At 48.6% G+C, this 19070-nt stretch overlaps 1 protein-coding gene across 1 annotated transcript in view; it reads left to right on the top strand.

Annotated features, from left to right (window-relative positions):
* Mtor (mechanistic target of rapamycin kinase) overlaps window positions 1–18662 on the top strand; it is a 112489-nt gene extending 93827 nt beyond the window's left edge. Inside the window, exons 39-58 of the mRNA XM_027398207.2 lie at window positions 415–663; window positions 1266–1366; window positions 1827–1923; window positions 2273–2371; window positions 2599–2721; window positions 2863–3045; window positions 3883–4017; window positions 4222–4396; window positions 6165–6300; window positions 6471–6618; window positions 7343–7465; window positions 8243–8325; window positions 10115–10187; window positions 10580–10654; window positions 10906–11041; window positions 11594–11659; window positions 13089–13169; window positions 13422–13502; window positions 16892–16997; window positions 17751–18662. Of these exons, the coding sequence (XP_027254008.1) occupies window positions 415–663; window positions 1266–1366; window positions 1827–1923; window positions 2273–2371; window positions 2599–2721; window positions 2863–3045; window positions 3883–4017; window positions 4222–4396; window positions 6165–6300; window positions 6471–6618; window positions 7343–7465; window positions 8243–8325; window positions 10115–10187; window positions 10580–10654; window positions 10906–11041; window positions 11594–11659; window positions 13089–13169; window positions 13422–13502; window positions 16892–16997; window positions 17751–17766 (2286 nt within the window). The 3' untranslated portion in view covers window positions 17767–18662. The remainder of the gene's footprint in view (window positions 1–414; window positions 664–1265; window positions 1367–1826; window positions 1924–2272; window positions 2372–2598; window positions 2722–2862; window positions 3046–3882; window positions 4018–4221; window positions 4397–6164; window positions 6301–6470; window positions 6619–7342; window positions 7466–8242; window positions 8326–10114; window positions 10188–10579; window positions 10655–10905; window positions 11042–11593; window positions 11660–13088; window positions 13170–13421; window positions 13503–16891; window positions 16998–17750) is intronic.
* The last annotated feature ends 408 nt before the right edge of the window (window positions 18663–19070 follow it).

Genomic DNA, 19070 nt, shown 5'->3' with positions numbered 1-19070 from the left:
GAGCCCACTGTCATCATCTCTCTTGTTCCCTCCTTGCCCAGCTTCAGCTTCTGTGTGAGACTTAACCAGGCCCCTTCCTTATGGACCTCTTCAGATCAGTGACATTCCCATTGCCCTTCCTCTGGCCCCCATCTGCCTTGCAGAGTCTGTACTTTGTAAAGCACCCCTTGCCTAAATGTCCCCCAAGGCAAGGGGTGTCCACTGCCCCTCTTCCTGTGACTGTACAGTGCTCACCACAAAGCCTAATTCAGCAGTGCTCAGGTGAATGGGTCACATTGGCTGCAGCAGCCCCCCTTCCTGAGTGTCTCATCCTGCTGGTCTCAAGGCCCATCCTCAGTGTAGACTCAGAGTGTCAAGCCCCGCCTCCACACTAGGTCAGAGCAAGCCTAACTCTCGCCCGCCCTGTGCACCTAGGCTTGGCATGCGTGGGCAGTGATGAACTTTGAAGCCGTGCTGCACTACAAACATCAAAATCAAGCCCGTGATGAGAAGAAGAAACTACGTCACGCCAGCGGGGCCAACATCACCAATGCCACCACAGCTGCCACCACAGCTGCCTCCGCGGCCGCTGCCACCAGCACAGAGGGCAGCAACAGCGAGAGCGAGACTGAGAGCAATGAGAACAGCCCCACCCCGTCCCCTGTGCAGAAGAAGGTCACTGAGGTAACCTCCTCCTCACTCAGAACTGGTCAGAGCACAACTTGAGCTGTTTTAGATAGTTGTGAAGCTCAGAGAAGCCCGAGGCTCTCTGTGAGGCAGGATGGGGCTGGACAGACTGGCTGGCCTTACAGTGTGCCAGAGGCTGTTCTCCAGGGTTTGTGCATATTGCGGAGCTGCTGTCAGAGCTGAAGAAAAACTTGCTTCCCACAGAGATGAGCTCATCCCCTCAATGCACTGCCCTTGTGTGTGGGTGGCTGCCACAGCTGCAGGGCCACTCTGAGGACAGAGCCTTGGGGATCTGTCTACTTCCCTTGGACCTGTCAGTCCAGAATGCAACAGAGCAGCCATCAAGTACAGAGAACAGCATGTTCAGGGCCTCAGCTCTACTCCAACTGCCCTGGTCAGGAAGCCACATTGTGCCAAGATATGACAATGACAACAGTTGCCGCTGTGGAATGTATGCTGTATGCCATTAGTCCCCAGGCATAAGTGTTGTCACACTCCTAACTACCCTTTGAGGCAGTGCCATCAGTGTGCAACTGTGCCCACTTTACAGACGGGAGAGTTGAGACAAGAGTGTCAGTGATGCACTTGTGTTTCAACAGGATTTGTCCAAAACCCTCTTGTTGTACACTGTCCCTGCTGTCCAAGGCTTCTTCCGTTCTATCTCCTTGTCGAGAGGCAACAACCTACAGGATACACTCAGGTATGGAGGCAGGGGAGGGTGTTGCTCTAAAAGGCCTCATCAGTGGCAGGACATAGAAGTCACCCATGAGGTGTCTTCATATCCCCCTCTGGTCAGTACAATCCAGGTCAGCATATGGGCCTTTCCTCCCCTGTCCCTTGAGACATGACAGCCCTCGAGGCTGAGAGCCGTGAGGATGAAGAGGTGAGAAGGGGAGGCTGCCCCCACTCACCCTGGGGCCTGACTGGTCTGACTCACCAGCCTCATTGGTGCCCATCCTGCAGGCACCTCCTTCCCTACCACCCTGCCTAGCTCACCTGCAGCTGAGCTTGTACCTCAGTGGCCCTGGTGGACCTGGGATGAAACCCTCGGGCTAATCTTTAGAGACCCCTCACAAGCTCTGTCACCTGTCACAGCCTTAAAGGTGAAAGACAGACAAGCTAGGAAACTCAATTCCTGTGCCTCTCTCCTGTCTCCCCAGAGTCCTCACCTTGTGGTTTGATTATGGTCATTGGCCAGATGTCAATGAAGCCTTGGTGGAAGGGGTGAAGGCCATACAGATTGACACTTGGTTACAGGTGAGAACTCGGTGACAATGAGGATGGGTTACAGTCTCCCATTTGAAATCAACAGTGGTCACAGGAGCAAGGCAGCCTGTGTCATAAGCTGTAAAGAAGCACAGCTTGGTTCCAAAGTCCAGACTCCATATCCTCCCTGGCTTGTGGCAGGGAGCTGAAGACTTGCTCGATCAAAGCATATGCCTGAAATCGCAGCACATGGGAGATGGAGGCAAAAGGACCATGACAAACCTAGGCTACACGAGAGAGACCTTGTCTCTATTTATTTATTTATTTATTTATTTATTTATTTATTATCACTCTTTCCTTGCCTCACATGCATCATGTCTTCCTGCATCCTGCATACCAGGTTATACCTCAGCTAATTGCAAGAATTGACACGCCCAGACCCTTGGTGGGCCGGCTCATTCACCAGCTTCTCACAGACATTGGTCGCTACCATCCCCAGGTACGTGTCGACCCTGAGCATTTTTTCAGGGAACCCCTGACTGTTGGTATGGTGGCTAACCTTTCCTGGAGCTCCTCAAGAGACAGTGTGGGAGTGGGAACCAATGCACCACCCAGTGTCCAAGTGTCCACAGACTAATGCTATCCTCACCACTTGTTTGCCATTCTCCTTAAAACATCCCAGGTTCCTTGTGCACGCTCCTTTGCAAGTGTTCTCTGTGTGTTTAGGCCCTCATCTATCCCCTGACGGTGGCTTCTAAGTCCACCACGACAGCCCGTCACAACGCAGCCAACAAGATCCTGAAGAACATGTGTGAGCACAGTAACACGCTGGTCCAGCAGGCCATGATGGTGAGTAGCGAGCCTGAGCCAGCAGCCACAGGATTGATGATTGCTTCTCTCCCTCAGTGGGGCATTGCCCTCTCCTCTGCCTCCAAGTTGGACCTTGCCAATCCTAGCACCTGGCATTCCTTCCTTCGTCCTGTGATCCAGGTGAGCGAAGAGCTGATTCGAGTAGCCATCCTCTGGCATGAGATGTGGCATGAAGGCCTGGAAGAGGCGTCGCGCTTGTACTTTGGGGAGAGGAACGTGAAAGGCATGTTTGAGGTGCTGGAGCCCCTGCATGCTATGATGGAGCGGGGCCCCCAGACGCTAAAGGAGACGTCCTTTAATCAGGTACGGGTGAGAGTGTGGCCTTACCACACTGCCTTCCCTCTGACCTTAAAAGTTACACCCAGCAGAGGTCACTGCTTAGAAAAATAGAATCTCTGTACCAGAGAATCGCAGATTCTCACCCACTGAGCTATCTCTCTAGCCCCTTAAATTTTTTTCATTTTCTTGACATGCTAGGGGGTGGGATCAAACCCTCACACGTGACGGACAAGCACTGCCCACCAGGCTAGCCCCTCAGCTGATGGGCAAGCATTGCTTACCAAGCCGACCCGTCAGCTGCTGAAATTTTAAGTGGAAACTCACAAGATTCCTCCAGGAGTCATCTTGCTCTCCCTAAAACCCCCTTAGGTGTTATGTCATCCTCATGCCCTGGAAGCTCCAGGGTTGGGACTGCAAAGCCCCTGCTGCTCAGCCCTTCCCTCCTGGTACCTTCATACCATCTCAGGCACCCTGGGGTGTGGTCTGCTTGGGGATTTAGCCTCCTAGGGTCATGGCTGTTGTAATTTCAGAAAAGCAGTGCTCGAGAGAAAGGTGCCATGCAACATGGTTCAAGCAGAGGTTTTTTTGTTTGTTTTGTTTTTAGGGAAAGGGATCATAAAAAGGGGAAAGGGAAGTGGGGAGACCGGCCTCCAAGCAGCAAGAGAGAGGGAGGTGGGCGGGGATGGGAGGTGGGTGGGGCCTCTTTGAAAGGGAACATAGTGAATGTGCACAGGTGGTGCTCTTAGTGGCTGCAGCTGAGGGCGAATCCTGTCAGAACCCCAAGGACAGGCCAGTGCAGATGCCTGAATACTAACAGTGGCCACTTTGGTAAGTTGACACTCTGCCCTGCTTTCCTGTCAGGCATATGGGCGAGATTTGATGGAGGCACAAGAGTGGTGCAGAAAGTACATGAAATCAGGAAATGTCAAGGACCTCACCCAAGCCTGGGACCTCTATTATCACGTGTTCAGAAGGATCTCCAAGCAGTTACCCCAGGTAGGCTCTCATTGAGGCTCCCAACTGGGTGGCTGTCAGCAGAGGGCCTTGTGAGCTCCTGGGTTCATCCTGTGCAGCTGGCTTCACTTACACTGAAGACTTTAGGACAAGCAATTGCTTGTTGCCATTTAATGAAGAAAAATACTTAAATTGCATTTCAGTTCCCCTTGTGGGGCACTGAAATCCTTTCCTAACTCTTTACAGCTCACATCCCTGGAGCTGCAGTATGTTTCCCCCAAACTTCTCATGTGCCGGGACCTTGAATTGGCTGTGCCAGGAACGTATGACCCCAACCAGCCAATCATTCGCATTCAGTCCATAGCCCCGTCTTTGCAAGTCATCACGTCCAAGCAGAGGCCCCGGAAGCTGACGCTGATGGGTAAGGACCCTGCCTGAGTTCCCTCCTTTCTTCTGGAGTGATTGCCTGCTATCTCACCTGCTGCAGAAGGGAGGTCATGAATCTCCTCCTGTTACATATTCTAAGACTCCTTGTTTGCCCAGAGCTGCACTTGTTGTAAAGCAGCAGGTCGCCCTTGTCTGATGATTTGGTCGTGGTGGGAAAGTGTAGGAAACTGATGGTTCTAGAAGCCATCTGAGGCAAACATGGAACATGACAAACTGTTTTGAAGACAGCTTTTGTGCTCTCGAGTGTTCCTGGTTTACCATCGTGGTCTGAAATGAGCAGGCTAAACTCGGGTTCTCACAGTAGACTGTGTTAATGTGAAGCTGCCTCTGGGATTTCTTTGGGAGCAGAGTGCTGTCTACCTGGACCAGTTATGGGAGGCCCAAGAGCTCTGCAGGCTCTGTGAGGTCCCTTGCCCTTTTAGGAAAGCAAGCAGGGCCTCATTCTGCATTCCTGGCTGTCCTGTACTCACTATGTAGCACAGGCTGGCCACCAACCTGAGGCAATCCTTCCTTTACCTTCCAAGTAATTATACTGCAGGCCTGTGCCACAGGCCTGGCTTCCACTGTGTGTGTGTGTGTGTGTGTGTGTGGTTTCTTCGAGTCAGGGTCTCACTATGTAGCCCTATCTCTCCTGAAGCTCATGATGTAGACCAGGCCGGCCTCAAACACTCAGAGATCCGCCTGCCTCTGCCTCCTGAGTGCTGGGATGAAAGGCGTGCACCACTATGCCTAGCTTCCTTTCTCTTATAATGCTTGTTTCTGGGCTAGGTAAATGGCTTAATAGATAAGAGTGTATACTGTTCCTGGGGGTGGGACCCAAGTTCTGTTCCCAACACCCACATCAGGCAGCTCACAACTGTCTATGACCCAGTTTCCGGGGATCTGAAACCTTTGGCTTCTAGGATCACCTGACACACATGTTCATACCCACACCAAGATTCAGATTATATTTAATAATATTAAAAATATTATTTTAAAAAATAGTGCTTGTTTCTTGAACACAGTGGTTATTCACCACCATCAATTAACCATGGTCCCACGAGTGATGGTCTTTAGTATTTAATGGAGGGGCTATGGATATTGTTCATCTGATAGGTGCTTGCCTTTCATGCACAACACCCTGAGTTGGACCTATAGGACTATGTAAACCAGGCTTGATGTCACACACTTACAATCCTAACACTCAGGAGGCAGAGGCAAGAGGATGGCTACAAGTTCAAGGTCAGAATGGGCTACATGAGATCCTGTCTCTTTAAAAAGAGAAGTTTAGGAAGGCACTCTCAGCCCTGAGGCTACTCCTCCGGCCTCCCTTCCCCACTACCCCCGACCTACTTGCCCAGTCAGCAATGGGGCAAATCCCCTGACCTGTTCCTCTTCCTGTGTCCTGGAACCCTGCTGGTTCTCCCTTTGGGCATGCCCTACTGGGGCCCAGGTGATGTGGCCTGTAGGAGTCAGGAAAGGACAGTTGAATGGGGACCAGGGAACCCCCAGGGTTTCGACAAGAAGTCATTCTCAGTCCTCATGAAACAGGTTCTGTACTAATTAGAGCAGCATTGGTTGCTGGGGACCACTCAAAGCAGTGCTGTTCTTCCCTTCAATTCGAGGGTGTGTATGTGCTCGTCTTTGGGGACACTATGACTAGGAAAGGGAGTGAATTCCGTAGGACCTTGGGAATAGCTGGTGGTCTTGGGGAGTAATGTGAGTAGTTCTGACCCATGTCGGTTGCTTCCCGTTTCTTGCAGGCAGCAATGGGCACGAGTTTGTTTTCCTGCTGAAAGGCCATGAAGATCTGCGGCAGGATGAGCGTGTGATGCAGCTCTTCGGCCTGGTGAACACGCTCCTGGCCAATGACCCTACTTCTCTTCGGAAAAACCTCAGGTATTGAGAACACTGTGAGAGGCTGAGCCCTCTCGGGTTTCTTCACATTGCATCCTGAGATGTCTGTGGTGTCAGGTGTCTTCACAAACTGTTTAAAAATGATTTCCTAAGCTGATCAAAAGTGTGCTTTTAGTCACTGTGCAATGACCTTCCTTCCCTGTGGCCACCAGCATCCAGAGATACGCAGTCATCCCGCTGTCCACCAACTCGGGCCTCATTGGCTGGGTCCCCCACTGTGACACGCTGCACGCCCTCATCCGGGACTACCGGGAGAAGAAGAAGATTCTCCTGAACATCGAGCATCGCATCATGCTTCGAGTACGTGCGTGCTGCACCTTGTGGACACCCACACTTCAGAGCGCCCACACCTGTCTGGAGGGGTGTAGTCAGATTTTTCTTGGGGTCAGCAGCTCATAAATAACGACACGGAGACTTACTATTCATCATGAATAACCTTAGCTTAGGTTGGTCCCATTAGCTCTTATAACTTAAATTTACCCATTTATTTTAACCTACGTTTTGTTGTTACCTCATCGTTCCCTACTATTCATGCTGCACTACCACCATCCAACTGCAATTTTTTTTTTTTTTTAATTACAAAAGTTGCCAGGTGGTGTTGTTGCACACTTTAATCTCAGCACTTGGGAGGCAAAGTCAGGTGGATCTCTGTGAGTTTGGGGCCAACCTGGTCTACAAAGTGAGTTTTAAGACAGCTTGGGCTACACAAGGAAACCCTGTCTCAAAAAAAAGAAAAAATGCTGGGCATAGGGATGCATGACTTTAACCCCAGCACTCAGGAGGCAGAAGCAGGAGGATCTCTGTGAGTTCGAGGACAGCCTGGTCTACAGAGCAAATCCCAGGACAGCCAGGGCTACATAATAAGACCCTGTCTTACCAAAACATAAAAATCAGCAGCCACACTGTTTTCCCTTCCCCGTGTTCTTTCCTTTCCCTGTTGGCATCACTGGTGAAATCAGAATGCAGCTCTGCCTGGCCCCAGCCTGTTCTCTCTCTCTCACTGTCTCGTTCTGTCCTGATTCAGATGGCTCCTGACTATGACCACCTGACTCTGATGCAGAAGGTGGAGGTGTTCGAGCATGCGGTCAACAACACAGCTGGGGACGACCTGGCCAAGCTACTGTGGCTGAAAAGCCCCAGCTCAGAGGTATGGTTTGTGGCTCTGCAGGCAGCCTCGCCATCACCACAGACATCCACCTATGACAGAAGTATACTCATTTTGTTGTGGTTAGCTGAGGAATTTTCACACAAAGCTTTTAGAAACTGGATTAAATTGAGAATGGTCGTTCATACCTGTAATCCCAGCATTTGGGAGACTAAGGCAGGAGGATCACTATGAATTTAAGTTCATCCTTTACTACATAGATTGTTTTAACACAATCTGAGCTATATATGAGAGAAACCCTGTCTCAGGGTAAAAAACAAAGGACTAGAGAAATGGTTCAGGGGTTAAGAGCACTGGCTGCTCTTGGCTCTTGCAGAGGCCCTCAGATGAGTTCCCCAGACTCACATGGCAGCTCTCAGCTGTCTGTAACTCCTTCTGGCCAGCTCAGGCATCAGGCATACATGTGGTGCACATACATACATGCAGACCAAACACTGACACACATATAAACAGATCAGTCTTTTTTAAAAATGAGATAAAACTGGGCTGGAGAGATAGCTTGGCAGGTTAGTTCACTCTAACAAGCTGAGTTCAGTCCCTGGAACTCACATGGTAGAAGGAGAACCAGCTCACATGGTTATCCTCTGAGAGCCTCCCCATAGACTTCACTCTAGATTATAGTTTATAATCAGGAGTGGGATCTTGGATCCGTTATCCATCCTAGCTGGTTGTGTGGAATCTAAGAAGAGCTGTCCTCTATGGCTGTGTTGAAACTGCTGATTTATAGAATGATGATTCATGTGCACTGTCCTGCTGCAGGTGTGGTTTGACCGAAGAACCAACTATACCCGCTCCTTAGCCGTCATGTCAATGGTTGGATACATTTTAGGCCTGGGAGACAGGTGAGTGAATTTAATTTGTGTCTTTGAGTCTCTTTCTCCAGTTGTTTCAAATGGCTTCATTTTATTTCTAGTTGAAATACATGACCAGTGAATAAATAGCTGTATTTTATTTTTTGAGGGTAAAGAAAGCATGGTTTTGTTGAGAAATAGGGTGACCATGCCTGCAGGAGGAAGGGAGGGGTCCCCAAAGTGATTTATTGATTTAACAAACTCATCAATCACCACTATGGCAAGGCAGATCATTGTCCATCTGTAATTGAAACCAACCAAAGTAGAAACTTTTGTTATACTAAATACACTTGTAAGTGTAGTAACCAAAGAGATAATTCATGGCTGGGGCTATGAAGCGGTGAGAGAGCACTTGTATAGCTAATACAAAGCCGGAGCTTGATCTGCAATACTACCCAAAGAAAGAAAGAAAAGAAAATCAGCAATGTTCAGATACTGACTAATAAGGATGCAAACAAGCAGGGCAGTGGTGACTCACGCCTTTAATCCCAGCACTCGGGAGGCAGAGGCAGGAGGATCTCTGTGAGTTCCAGGCCAGCCTGGTCTCCAGGGCTACACAGAGAAACCCTGTCTCGTGGGAAAAAAAAAAAAAAAAAATGTAAGCAAAGCTGATTCTTTGGTGTCTACTGCTTTTCTTTGGAATTGGGTCTCATGCAGTTACTTGAGCAAAAAATCGTTTTGTGCCCCCCCACACACCTCCAAAATAAAAACCCAGGGTTATGAGTTAGGCTTTAAGACGTACACCTGTAGTCCCACACTTGGGAGCTGAGGTGGGAATGTTGCCCCAGCCTGAGATTTGATATGAACCTGGGCAGCAAAATGAGGTCTCCTCTTTAAAAGACAAAGCCAATCATGGCATGGTGGACAAGCCCTTGACTCCAGCACTCAAGAGGCAGAAGCAAAGGAGTTCCAGGACAGCCAGGACTACTAAGTGAGACCCTGTCTTTTTTTTTTTTTTTTTTTTTACTTAAATAATCATTGGTGTTTTGCCTGCATGTATGTCTGTGTGAGGGTGTCAGAAGCATGGAACTGGAGTTATATACAGGTGTGAGTTGTCGTGTGAGTGCTGGGAATTGAAGCTAGATCTTCTGGAAGAGCAGCCAGTGCTCTTAACCGCTGAGCCATCTCTCCAGCCCTGAGACCCTGTCTTTAAAAAAAAAAAGTCAGTGAGAAAGCTCAGTGGGTGAAAGTGCTCACACAACAGGATCTGACAGCCTGAGTTTGATCTCTGGAGCCCACATAGTAGAAGCTCCTGTGAATTGTCCTCTAACTGCTAAACAAGAGCCATGGTGTGTACATGTGCAGGTGTGCACTCAAGCACGCGTGCATGCACACACACATACATACACACACACACACCAAATGTAAAACAAAATGCAAAGCTCTAGAAACCAGTATTTTGAAACTTTTAAAGCCCTGGCAGAATGCCAATTCAATTGAAGAAAGACTGACGGACTAAGGACTTAGAATGATCCAGAGGTTCAAGTAGAAAAGCCCCTGTGGTAGCTGCTTGGTAGGAATGACATCTGTGCAACTCTTGACAGAAACTATTTTCCTGGGGACCCAAGATTCCAAGAAAGTAAATGCAAGGGCAGATAACAAATATTTTAGGTTTTGTGGGCTGTGTGGCCTGAAAGCAGGCAGTGCAGAGACAAGTGAGTAAGGCTAGCCCCCACGAACCCTGAATCACACAGGCAGCTGGGGGCTGGGGTCTCCAGGGAGTGGGCCTTTGCTGGCTGCCAGCCTGGAACCCATCCCTCCCTGCTCGCTTGTTTGTCAGACACCCATCCAACCTGATGCTGGACCGGCTGAGCGGGAAGATCCTGCACATCGACTTCGGGGACTGCTTTGAGGTAACTGCTGTGCACAGCCAACCCTCCTGACAGTCTGGGCAGCTCCAGCCCCGAAGGCCTTCTCTTCCCCCTCCTCTTAGCCCCTAAGCCTCCTGGGCAAGGACTCTCCTCACACCCACTCAGGAAGAACGATCTCCTGTCCCTCCGGCTGCAGCTGGCCCAGGCCAGCCTGTGAGCACTTGTCCTTTCTCTGGCTCCTGTTGTTGTTTGCTTAGGTCATCTTTCAGATCCCTGGGATCACTTCCCTCTCACTGAATTCAGTAACTTTTGTTTCCTTGCTGTGATGTCAGTCAGTGCACACGATGTCAAGAGAAGTCGCATACCTTCACCTGGCCTTAGTGAGAGGATATAACCTAACCATGGGTTTGACTTTTCCTTTAATGACCCTATAGGTTGCTATGACCAGAGAGAAATTTCCAGAAAAGATTCCATTTAGACTAACAAGAATGTTGACCAACGCTATGGAGGTGAGTGGATCCTGGGTACACACTGATTTGACAATACAGACTTGCTTGTTAAGAGTGCAGCAGTCCCCTGGGTGCCGTGTCCCCATTACTGTGTTGGGAGTAGCCTTTGAAGGTCAGCATTACATGACCTGTCTGTACTGGCCTGGGTCTGTGCCCGTGTGAGGGTGACAGGCCCTCCCTTGCCTTGGTCATAAGGCACCAGTGAGCCACTGTTAATTAACCCCGGCTATGTGGCTCTGTCCCTTTCGCAGGTTACAGGTCTGGATGGCAACTATAGAACCACCTGCCACACAGTGATGGAAGTGCTTCGGGAACATAAGGACAGCGTCATGGCTGTACTGGAAGCCTTTGTCTATGACCCTTTGCTGAACTGGAGGCTAATGGACAGTAAGTTTCAAATATGTGGGATGAATTCTTTGTAAGTTCTGAGGCAGCCTGGGCTATTTGAAATAAGTATGTATGTGTGTGTATATTTGTGAATATGTATATGTCCCAGACACATCACAGAGCAACTCTGGGGGCTGGAGAGGAATTTCAAGTATTTTTATGAGCTACAGAGCACTCCCACTCTCTAGGCTTAGCTATTTAATGAAGTTGTTTTTCTGGATAAACTATACCTTCGTGGGTTTCATTTGTTTGGCCTGTAGAGTAGGAAGCTGGGATTTTAGTAAGAAACATAGCCAGTTGTGATTTGAGGTTTCTGATGCTCTGAGTAAACCAGCCCGCACCTTGTCTAACTCAGGTCTGCAGTGGAGAGCATCGGGTTGCAGATTCCCACTCTCCCCCTTGTTTCTGAGTTATGATAGATCTTGTTCACTATTCAGCATTATAGCTTTTGAAAAAATGATATTTTGATGATCGTAGGGAAATAGCTTCTCAACCAAGTTTCTTTCAAGCCACAGTCTGAAGTACTTCCTAACACTTCCTTTCTTTTACTAGCAAATACCAAAGGCAACAAGCGGTCCCGAACGAGGACAGACTCCTACTCTGCAGGCCAGTCAGTAGGTGGGTGCAACCCAGGGAAGATGGCAGACCCCATTCCTTTACATCCAGAGTATTTGAGGTCATCTTACCTACATAACAAGTTTGAGACCTGCCTGGGGTATGAGATCCAGTATGAAAGAAAAAAAAGGGGGGCGGGAGGGGGGGGGAGACGACTGTCAAGATGCTTGCCACTCAAGCCTGGGACCTGAGTTCGATTCCCAGATCCCGTGCAAAAGGTAGACGGAGAGACTGACCCATGAAGTTATCCTTTGACCACATGTGAGCTGTGAGATGCACCCATCCCACACAGATGATACATACTTTCACAGTGGTTGGTGACTTTTCTATCCCACAGAGCTTATTATGAATATGACTGCAGGAGGATCTCTGTGAGTTCGAGGCCAGTCTGGTCTCCAGAGCAAGTGCCAGGACAGGCTCCAAAGCTACACAGAGAAACCCTGTCTCGAAAAACCAAAAAAAAAAAAAAGAAAGAAACTAATTGCTTTATATTACTCTTTTTTTTATCTTCAATCGTGTTTTTATTTGTATGTGCATAGGTGTTTTTCCTGCGTGTATGTCTGTGCATTTCATGAATGCCTGGAGGAGACCAGAAGAAGGTGTTGGATCACCTGGACCTGGAGTTACAGATGATTGTGAGCCACCATGAGGATGGTGGAAATCAAACCCAGGTCTTCTACAAGAGCTACAAGAGCTCTTAACCACTAAGCCATCCCTCCAGCCCTGATGCTCTTTTCTGATGTCAGTGCTTAGCAGACGTAGCTTAGCAGAGTGCTTGTCTATCATGAATGAAAGCCTGAGTTTGCTCCCCAGGACAGCTCAGTGGGTAAGGGTGCTTATGGCCAGCCCTGGCCACCTAAGTAAGATCCCCTGGACACACATAGTGGAAGGAAAAAAACAACTCCTAAAAGTTGTCCTCTGACTTCCCATATATACTCACTCCCTCCAACACACACATACACATAAATAAATGTAAATTTTATTTAAAAAGGAGTAATAGGGCTGGAGAGATGGCTCAGTAGTTAAGAGCACATACTACTTTTCCAGAGGACCTGAGTTTGGTTCCCAGCACCCATGGCAGGTGGATCACAACTGTCTGTAATTCCAGCTCCAGAAAGATCCAATTCCTCTGGCCTTAGGCACACACCCCACATACATGTGGACATGCCCACAAACACATACATGCACATAATTTAAAATGAAGTAAATTTTAAAAGAAATAAGAATGACAGCCAGGCATTGTGGCAAATGCCTATAATCCCAGCGCTTGGGAGGTAGAGGCATGAGGTCATCTTTACCTCTATGGGAAGTTCAGGGGCAACCTCCCATACCTGAGACCTCTCAAAAAATATTAATAATTAGAAGATAATGGCTTCTTAGTATTTGAATCTTCTACTAATTGAGTTTGTGTGTGTGTCTGTTTTCCCCCTAGAAATTTTGGACGGTGTAGAACTTGGCGAACCAGCCCATAAGAAAACAGGGACCACGGTGCCAGAATCCATTCATTCTTTCAGTAAGTCCACAATCTAGGGGACTGCAGTGATGGCTAGCTCATTGCACAGATAGCTGCTACAGTGAACCATGAGCCAGAAAGGGAGTCAACAGGGCAGGAACAAGGCTGCCTTTGAGAGGAAAGGGTCTATGAATTGCACATTGTATGCTGAGGACAGAGACACATGCCCGGGATTGCTCAACACTCAGAGGGGAATGTTTCATAAAAGCAGGGCAGCCTTGGACCTGTTGAATCTGCTTTTATGTCTTTCAGTTGGAGATGGTTTGGTGAAACCAGAAGCCTTAAACAAGAAAGCTATTCAGATTATTAACAGGGTTCGAGATAAGCTTACTGGTGAGTATTTGGGGTTAAAGGGACACAAAGCCTGATGAGGAAGAGTGTTCTCTCAGTGGGTGGCCAGTCCACTGTCCTGGGATTCAATGCCATGTGTGTAGGGGACAGTAAGCCACGCTTGTTAGAGGCTGGCTATAGGTGTGCCTGACCACGACTGTCAAGGTGTGGTCAAGGTGAGATCAGGATGACACGGCATGGGCTCTTAAGGGGCTGCAGAGCACATGGAAAGCCCTTCTACCTGGCCTCGCTGCTCGGCTGCCCCAGGCACACTCTGGCTTGCATTTGGCTGGTATTTATCTCAATAAAGATATCTTGACCTTATGGGCTACAGATCGTCTCTTGTAGTCAAGCAATTAGTGGCGCCCAATGTGGGGCCCGAACCTACAACCCTGAGATTTAAGAGTCTCATGCTCTACTGACTGAGCTAGCCAGACCTCCTGAGTGGCACCACTGAACCACCAATGCGTGGCTTACTGTCCCCTACACATGTGGCTCTTGAGTGGCTTTCAGGCTTCCAGTGCGGCACCCCCTCTGCTTTTCTTGATGAAGACTATTAATATCTCTTGATATCTCTTACCCTCATTAACTCTGGGGATGAGGGAGGCACTTTTGGAATCTGGATGGAGTCCAGAACCAGCCAACTCCAGGGGAAGTCAGTGGCCTCATGGTGAGATACTGAAGGGTACCTGATTACTTGGCATGCAATGGAAGGGTAGAAGGGGAGCCATGTTTGACTTTAGGAAGAAGCAGTCAGTCCATGGTCATCTTCTTTCTTCTGTTGAGTGGGTTGTTACATGGAGAGTGGAAGCATAAAGCCAGAAACCCCATTCTACACTCACTGTGTGACCCCTGAACTCATTTCTCCATCTGAATGATAAGAAGACCTGACAGAGAATGTGAACACCGCAGGAAACATAGGTTCCCAGGCACTGGGCATCAAAGCCAGTTGCTTTTGTAGTCAGAGGTGCTTAACCAATACCCTTTTGTGCTGCATGCTAAAGGAACTACAGTAGTAGAAACAGACAGCTTCCCTGGCTTTTCGGGGCCCAGAATCTAAGGGGGAGCACTGTCACTAAATGGAGGAGAGGTATCCAAAGCTGTGGTGCCTTGTGATAGCAGGGTTTAATTTGAAAATTCCGGAAAAGTTTCTTAAGGAAATAACTGGAGTTCAATTTACAAGAGGATTTTTTATTTTTTATTTTATAACAATTGTTTATTTTATAACAATAAAAAATTAGTTATTTTTCTGTTGTTGATGGTAAGACACTATGATCAAGGCAACTTATAAAAGAAAGCATTTATTTGGAGCTGACAGCTTTGAATGGTTAGAGCCCATAACCATTGTGGTGGTGAGCGCAGCAGCAAGCAGCACGCATAGTACCTGAGAGCTTACATCTTGTTCCATAATCCTGAGGCACCGAGAGCTAACTGGAAATGACATAGCTTTTGAAGCCTCAAAGTCCACCTCCAGTGACACAAGTCCTCCAATACCACTATACCTCCTAATCCTTCCCAAACATTTCCACTAACTATGATGAACCAAGTATTCAAATATATGAGCCTATGGGGACCATTCTCATTCAAACCTCCACAAGGAGTTAACTGGGAGGACACTATTCCAGGCAGCAGGAACCCTTCGATGAGAGAGATGGCAAGAAAGAACATGCTAGGGCCGGCATTCTGACCTAGGGAAAACGAAGTGTGTGGTGACTGGCTGGGCCAGGGCTCTGGCATCCAAGGAAGACAACCACTGATGAAATGAAGACGCCAGATGCTAGAGATCTTGAGGGGGGCAAACCAAAGATTGGCTAGGACTGTAGTTCTGTGGTAAACTTCTTGCCCGACACTCACAAAAACCTGACCTAGAGCCCCAGTGCCACCCAAAAATATAAAAATCCCACAATGACTGCTGTTGACACATGAGACATGAGAAGGTCAAAGATGACTCCAAGACACTGGCGTCTGTCTGAGAGCTGTATGGAACCCTACGACCACACTGAAGTTGTTGAAGAAAGTGAGCTGTGGCAGAGTTCTTGAGCGGCTTATGCAGGAGGCGAGGAGCACTGTGTGAGCAAGCAGAGGCTTTTGTGGACAGAAGTCCTGGGTGCTGAAATCCACCCTAAGGGCTGCTTTGTGGACAAAAGGACTCTGACTGAGCTACACCTCTATGTCTCTTTTTTTTTTCTCTATAAGGAGTGTATTTACAAAACTTGGCCCACACTTTTAATATCAATGATCAGAAGGCAGAGGCAGGCAGACTTCAGTGAGTTCCAGGTCAGCCAGAGCTACATAGACAGAGGGAGACCCTGTCTCCAAGAAATAAACAGCAACAGAGACTGGAACCAAGGAAGAGTTTGAACAAAGACTAATCACTACTTCAGACCTGTAAGGGGGTGGGGCGTGGTCTGAGGAAAGGAAGGAAGGAACTCCAGGGCTGTGAGAGAAGAGGGACTCACAGGTATCTCAGCAGCGTGAGAAGTGGAGAGACCCTCTGGCATCTGTGGAGATTGAGGAGATTTTATCAGTTAGGCCTTGTGGTGCTACAAAGGCACTTTGCCAGCTAGGTGCGGTGGCTCTCACCTGCAATCCCAGTAGGAGACCAAGGCAGAGGATTGCCGAGCTTTTGAAGCCAGGCTGGGCTGTACAAGACAACAGGGGAGGGGGGAGGGGGGAGGGGCAGGATGGAACTGGTCTTAGTGGAGCGGTGTGCTTGGGAAACCGGGAGGCTTGGGCATTAAGACCAGCCTCAGCTATATAACTCAGGCCAGCTCAGGCTATAGGAGATCTCTCAGAAACAACAAAAATACTTTCCCCTGTCTCAGAAAATAAAAGAAGCAGGCTGGGCCTGGAGAGATGGGTGTGTGAGTCCTAGCACCCATGTGGTGGTTCATGACCATAGTTCCTGTAGCTCCAGGGATCGGAAACCATCTTCTGACCTCTTAGGGCACACGTAGTATACATATAGACATTCCGAGAAAGCTTTCATACACCCAAACTGTAAAGCTTTAAACCAGGTTATCAAAGAAGCTGCATGGGCTGGCCAGGCTGTGGAGTCTGTGTGAGGCCAAGGCCTTGGCTGTCCAGTGGGACACCGATGGAGGGAAGCTTGTGGGGTGCAAGCTGAATGGACTTGCTGACTTTTCAAGTCAGCTTTTGGCGTGGGTCTATTAGCCACAACTCTGACATCTTCATCTTTGAACAGCGTCTAGATTAAGGAGCCAGTGTGCTGGCAGACAACACCGAGGGGACTTCATTAATGCAGATATGGTCTGTCCTTCCTGCTCCAGTGAGGGCTGATTACTGTGACTGCATAGACAGTGGAGAAAAACAGGACATGGGATGTGTTGGTACCCAGTTCAAAGGACAGAGTTTCTGCTTCTGCTTCCTAGGTCGGGATTTCTCTCATGACGACACCTTGGACGTTCCAACCCAGGTGGAGCTGCTTATCAAGCAAGCAACGTCCCATGAGAACCTCTGCCAGTGCTACATTGGCTGGTGAGCGTCACTGACCACGTATGGGGCACACGCCTTTAATCCCAACACTGGGATGCAAGGAAAGCTGATCTCTTCAGTTTCAGGCCAGCCAGGGCTACAGAGGTGAAACCCTGTCTCAAAATAAATAAATCAGCAGTGAGGACCCACTTGAAGCCTCAAACCAAGAAATAAAAAGATGACTTGGTGAAGTGACCATAAAGGACAGTCCTAGTTTAGAAGTTTATAGTCTCTGGGAATGCTCCTTGTCTAACAGAAAACTGAGAAATGTAGATCTGTATTTAGAAGTTAAAACTATTTTAACAGCTATGGTTAGGGCCGGGCAGTGGTGGTGCTGCACGCCTTTAATCCCAGCACTCAGGAGACAGAGGCCGTAGATTTCTGAGTTTGAGGCCAGCCTGGTCTACAAAACATGTTCCAGTCAGGCTCCAAAGCTCCACAGAGAAACCCTGTCTAAAAGAAAAAGAAAAAAAAAAAAATGGGAAGGGTACCTTACTTATCTGTAGGTCTTTTTTTAGATTTCTGTTGTCACTCCAGGGGTACAGAAGGGCACAGGAAAAGCCAGAGCAGTGACTAGAGAGAGAACGGTGGAAAGACAAGATTGATAATCCTAGAGTGTCTGGGCAGAAGGGACCTCAGGGCATTAACCCTGGACTGGAGATGTTGACCGAGTCCCCCGGGGCTCAGACCTGCCCTCTGTTCTGGGGGAAAGCCTGGAAGGGCGCTGATGACTGCCTTTTTCTTCCACCCTCCTAGGTGTCCCTTCTGGTGACCGGAACCTGGCAGACTACAGCATCTCCTCAGAGGCTTTTGAACCTTGGTGTGTGCTTCCAGTGGACTAAAGCCAAGGTCCTAAAGTTGACTTTGTTAAATATTTTTAAATGTATATGAAAAGAACTACTGTATATTCCAGGTTGGTTTGAGCCAACCTCCTAGCTGCTGTCAGAAACACAAGGCTTGATTCAGTTCCCGGACAGTGAAACACAGTGACTCTGTCTCCCGAGTGCTGGGATTAAAGGAAACAAGCCTGCTATTTGGGGGGGGAACAGAAAATGGGTAACTAAGAAATACGGGTTTTGACTTAACTTACAAGAGAACTCATCACAAACATTTGCTGAGAGAAAAAAAAAATCTAGTTCATCCTCCCAACCCAGCGACAGTTGGACTCAACACAGAGGAATCCCAGGGGCCTGGAGAACACTGACCAGGGGCTCCAAGACAAGGATGCGAAACTCAGCATTCCACCCATCCTGTTACCTCACCAGTCCCTGGACAGCTGTGGCCACATACGTGGGACGGGGCAAAGTGGGTGAGATGACCAGTCCTCTGCTTGGCCCCTCCATGCTGAAATCACAAAGTCTGGCCTCCCAGGAGGGGAGTTTGCTCAGATGCCTGGCCATCCTGTGAGCAGGTGCGCCAAGGATCCAATACACAGGGCCTGCACCATTCCTGCCGTGTTCAGTGAGGGATGAGTGTGTTGTTTGGAGCCAGGGCTCAGAAGGCAAGTGCTGTTGTGGAGGTGCCGATCCACACCAGACAGGTCGGGAATTATGAACAAAGTAAATATCCAACTAAATAAACAAAGTATAAAGTGAAAACACGTCTAGACACCATGTTATATCTGAGTACTTTCTGTGCCAATAAATGACATCAGAATTTTAAAATGTATGTATATGACTGGCTTTTTATTAATAATTATTTTGTAAACCCTGTCACTGGGCTGGGGATACAACTCTGTGGTAGGCCACTAGCTAACAGGCACTGGCCCAGGGTTTGGTTCCCGGCATCACACACAGAGAGAAGGGTCAGGCACGAGCATACACCATTACATCCCAGCTCTAGAGGGACTAAGACAGGGAATCAGAGGCAGGTGTGGATCTCTTGAGTTCCAGGACAGCCAGGGCTACACAGAGAAACCCTGTGTCATGTAGAGGTACATTCTATGTCTGTGTCTGTATATCGTGTGTGCCCGTGCCCACCACATGAGGTCATCTGCTCCCTCAGAGTTTGAGTTGCAGGTGGTTATGAACCCCTCAGGACTGGGTGCTGTGGTCCTCTAGAGAAAAAAAAAAGTGT

The sequence above is a fragment of the Cricetulus griseus genome, chromosome 2, assembly GCF_003668045.3.
Source record: "Cricetulus griseus strain 17A/GY chromosome 2, alternate assembly CriGri-PICRH-1.0, whole genome shotgun sequence".
Classification (NCBI taxonomy): Eukaryota; Metazoa; Chordata; class Mammalia; order Rodentia; family Cricetidae; genus Cricetulus; species Cricetulus griseus.
Note: the sequence above shows the minus strand (reverse complement) of the source record. Positions and strands in the feature narration are given on the sequence as shown.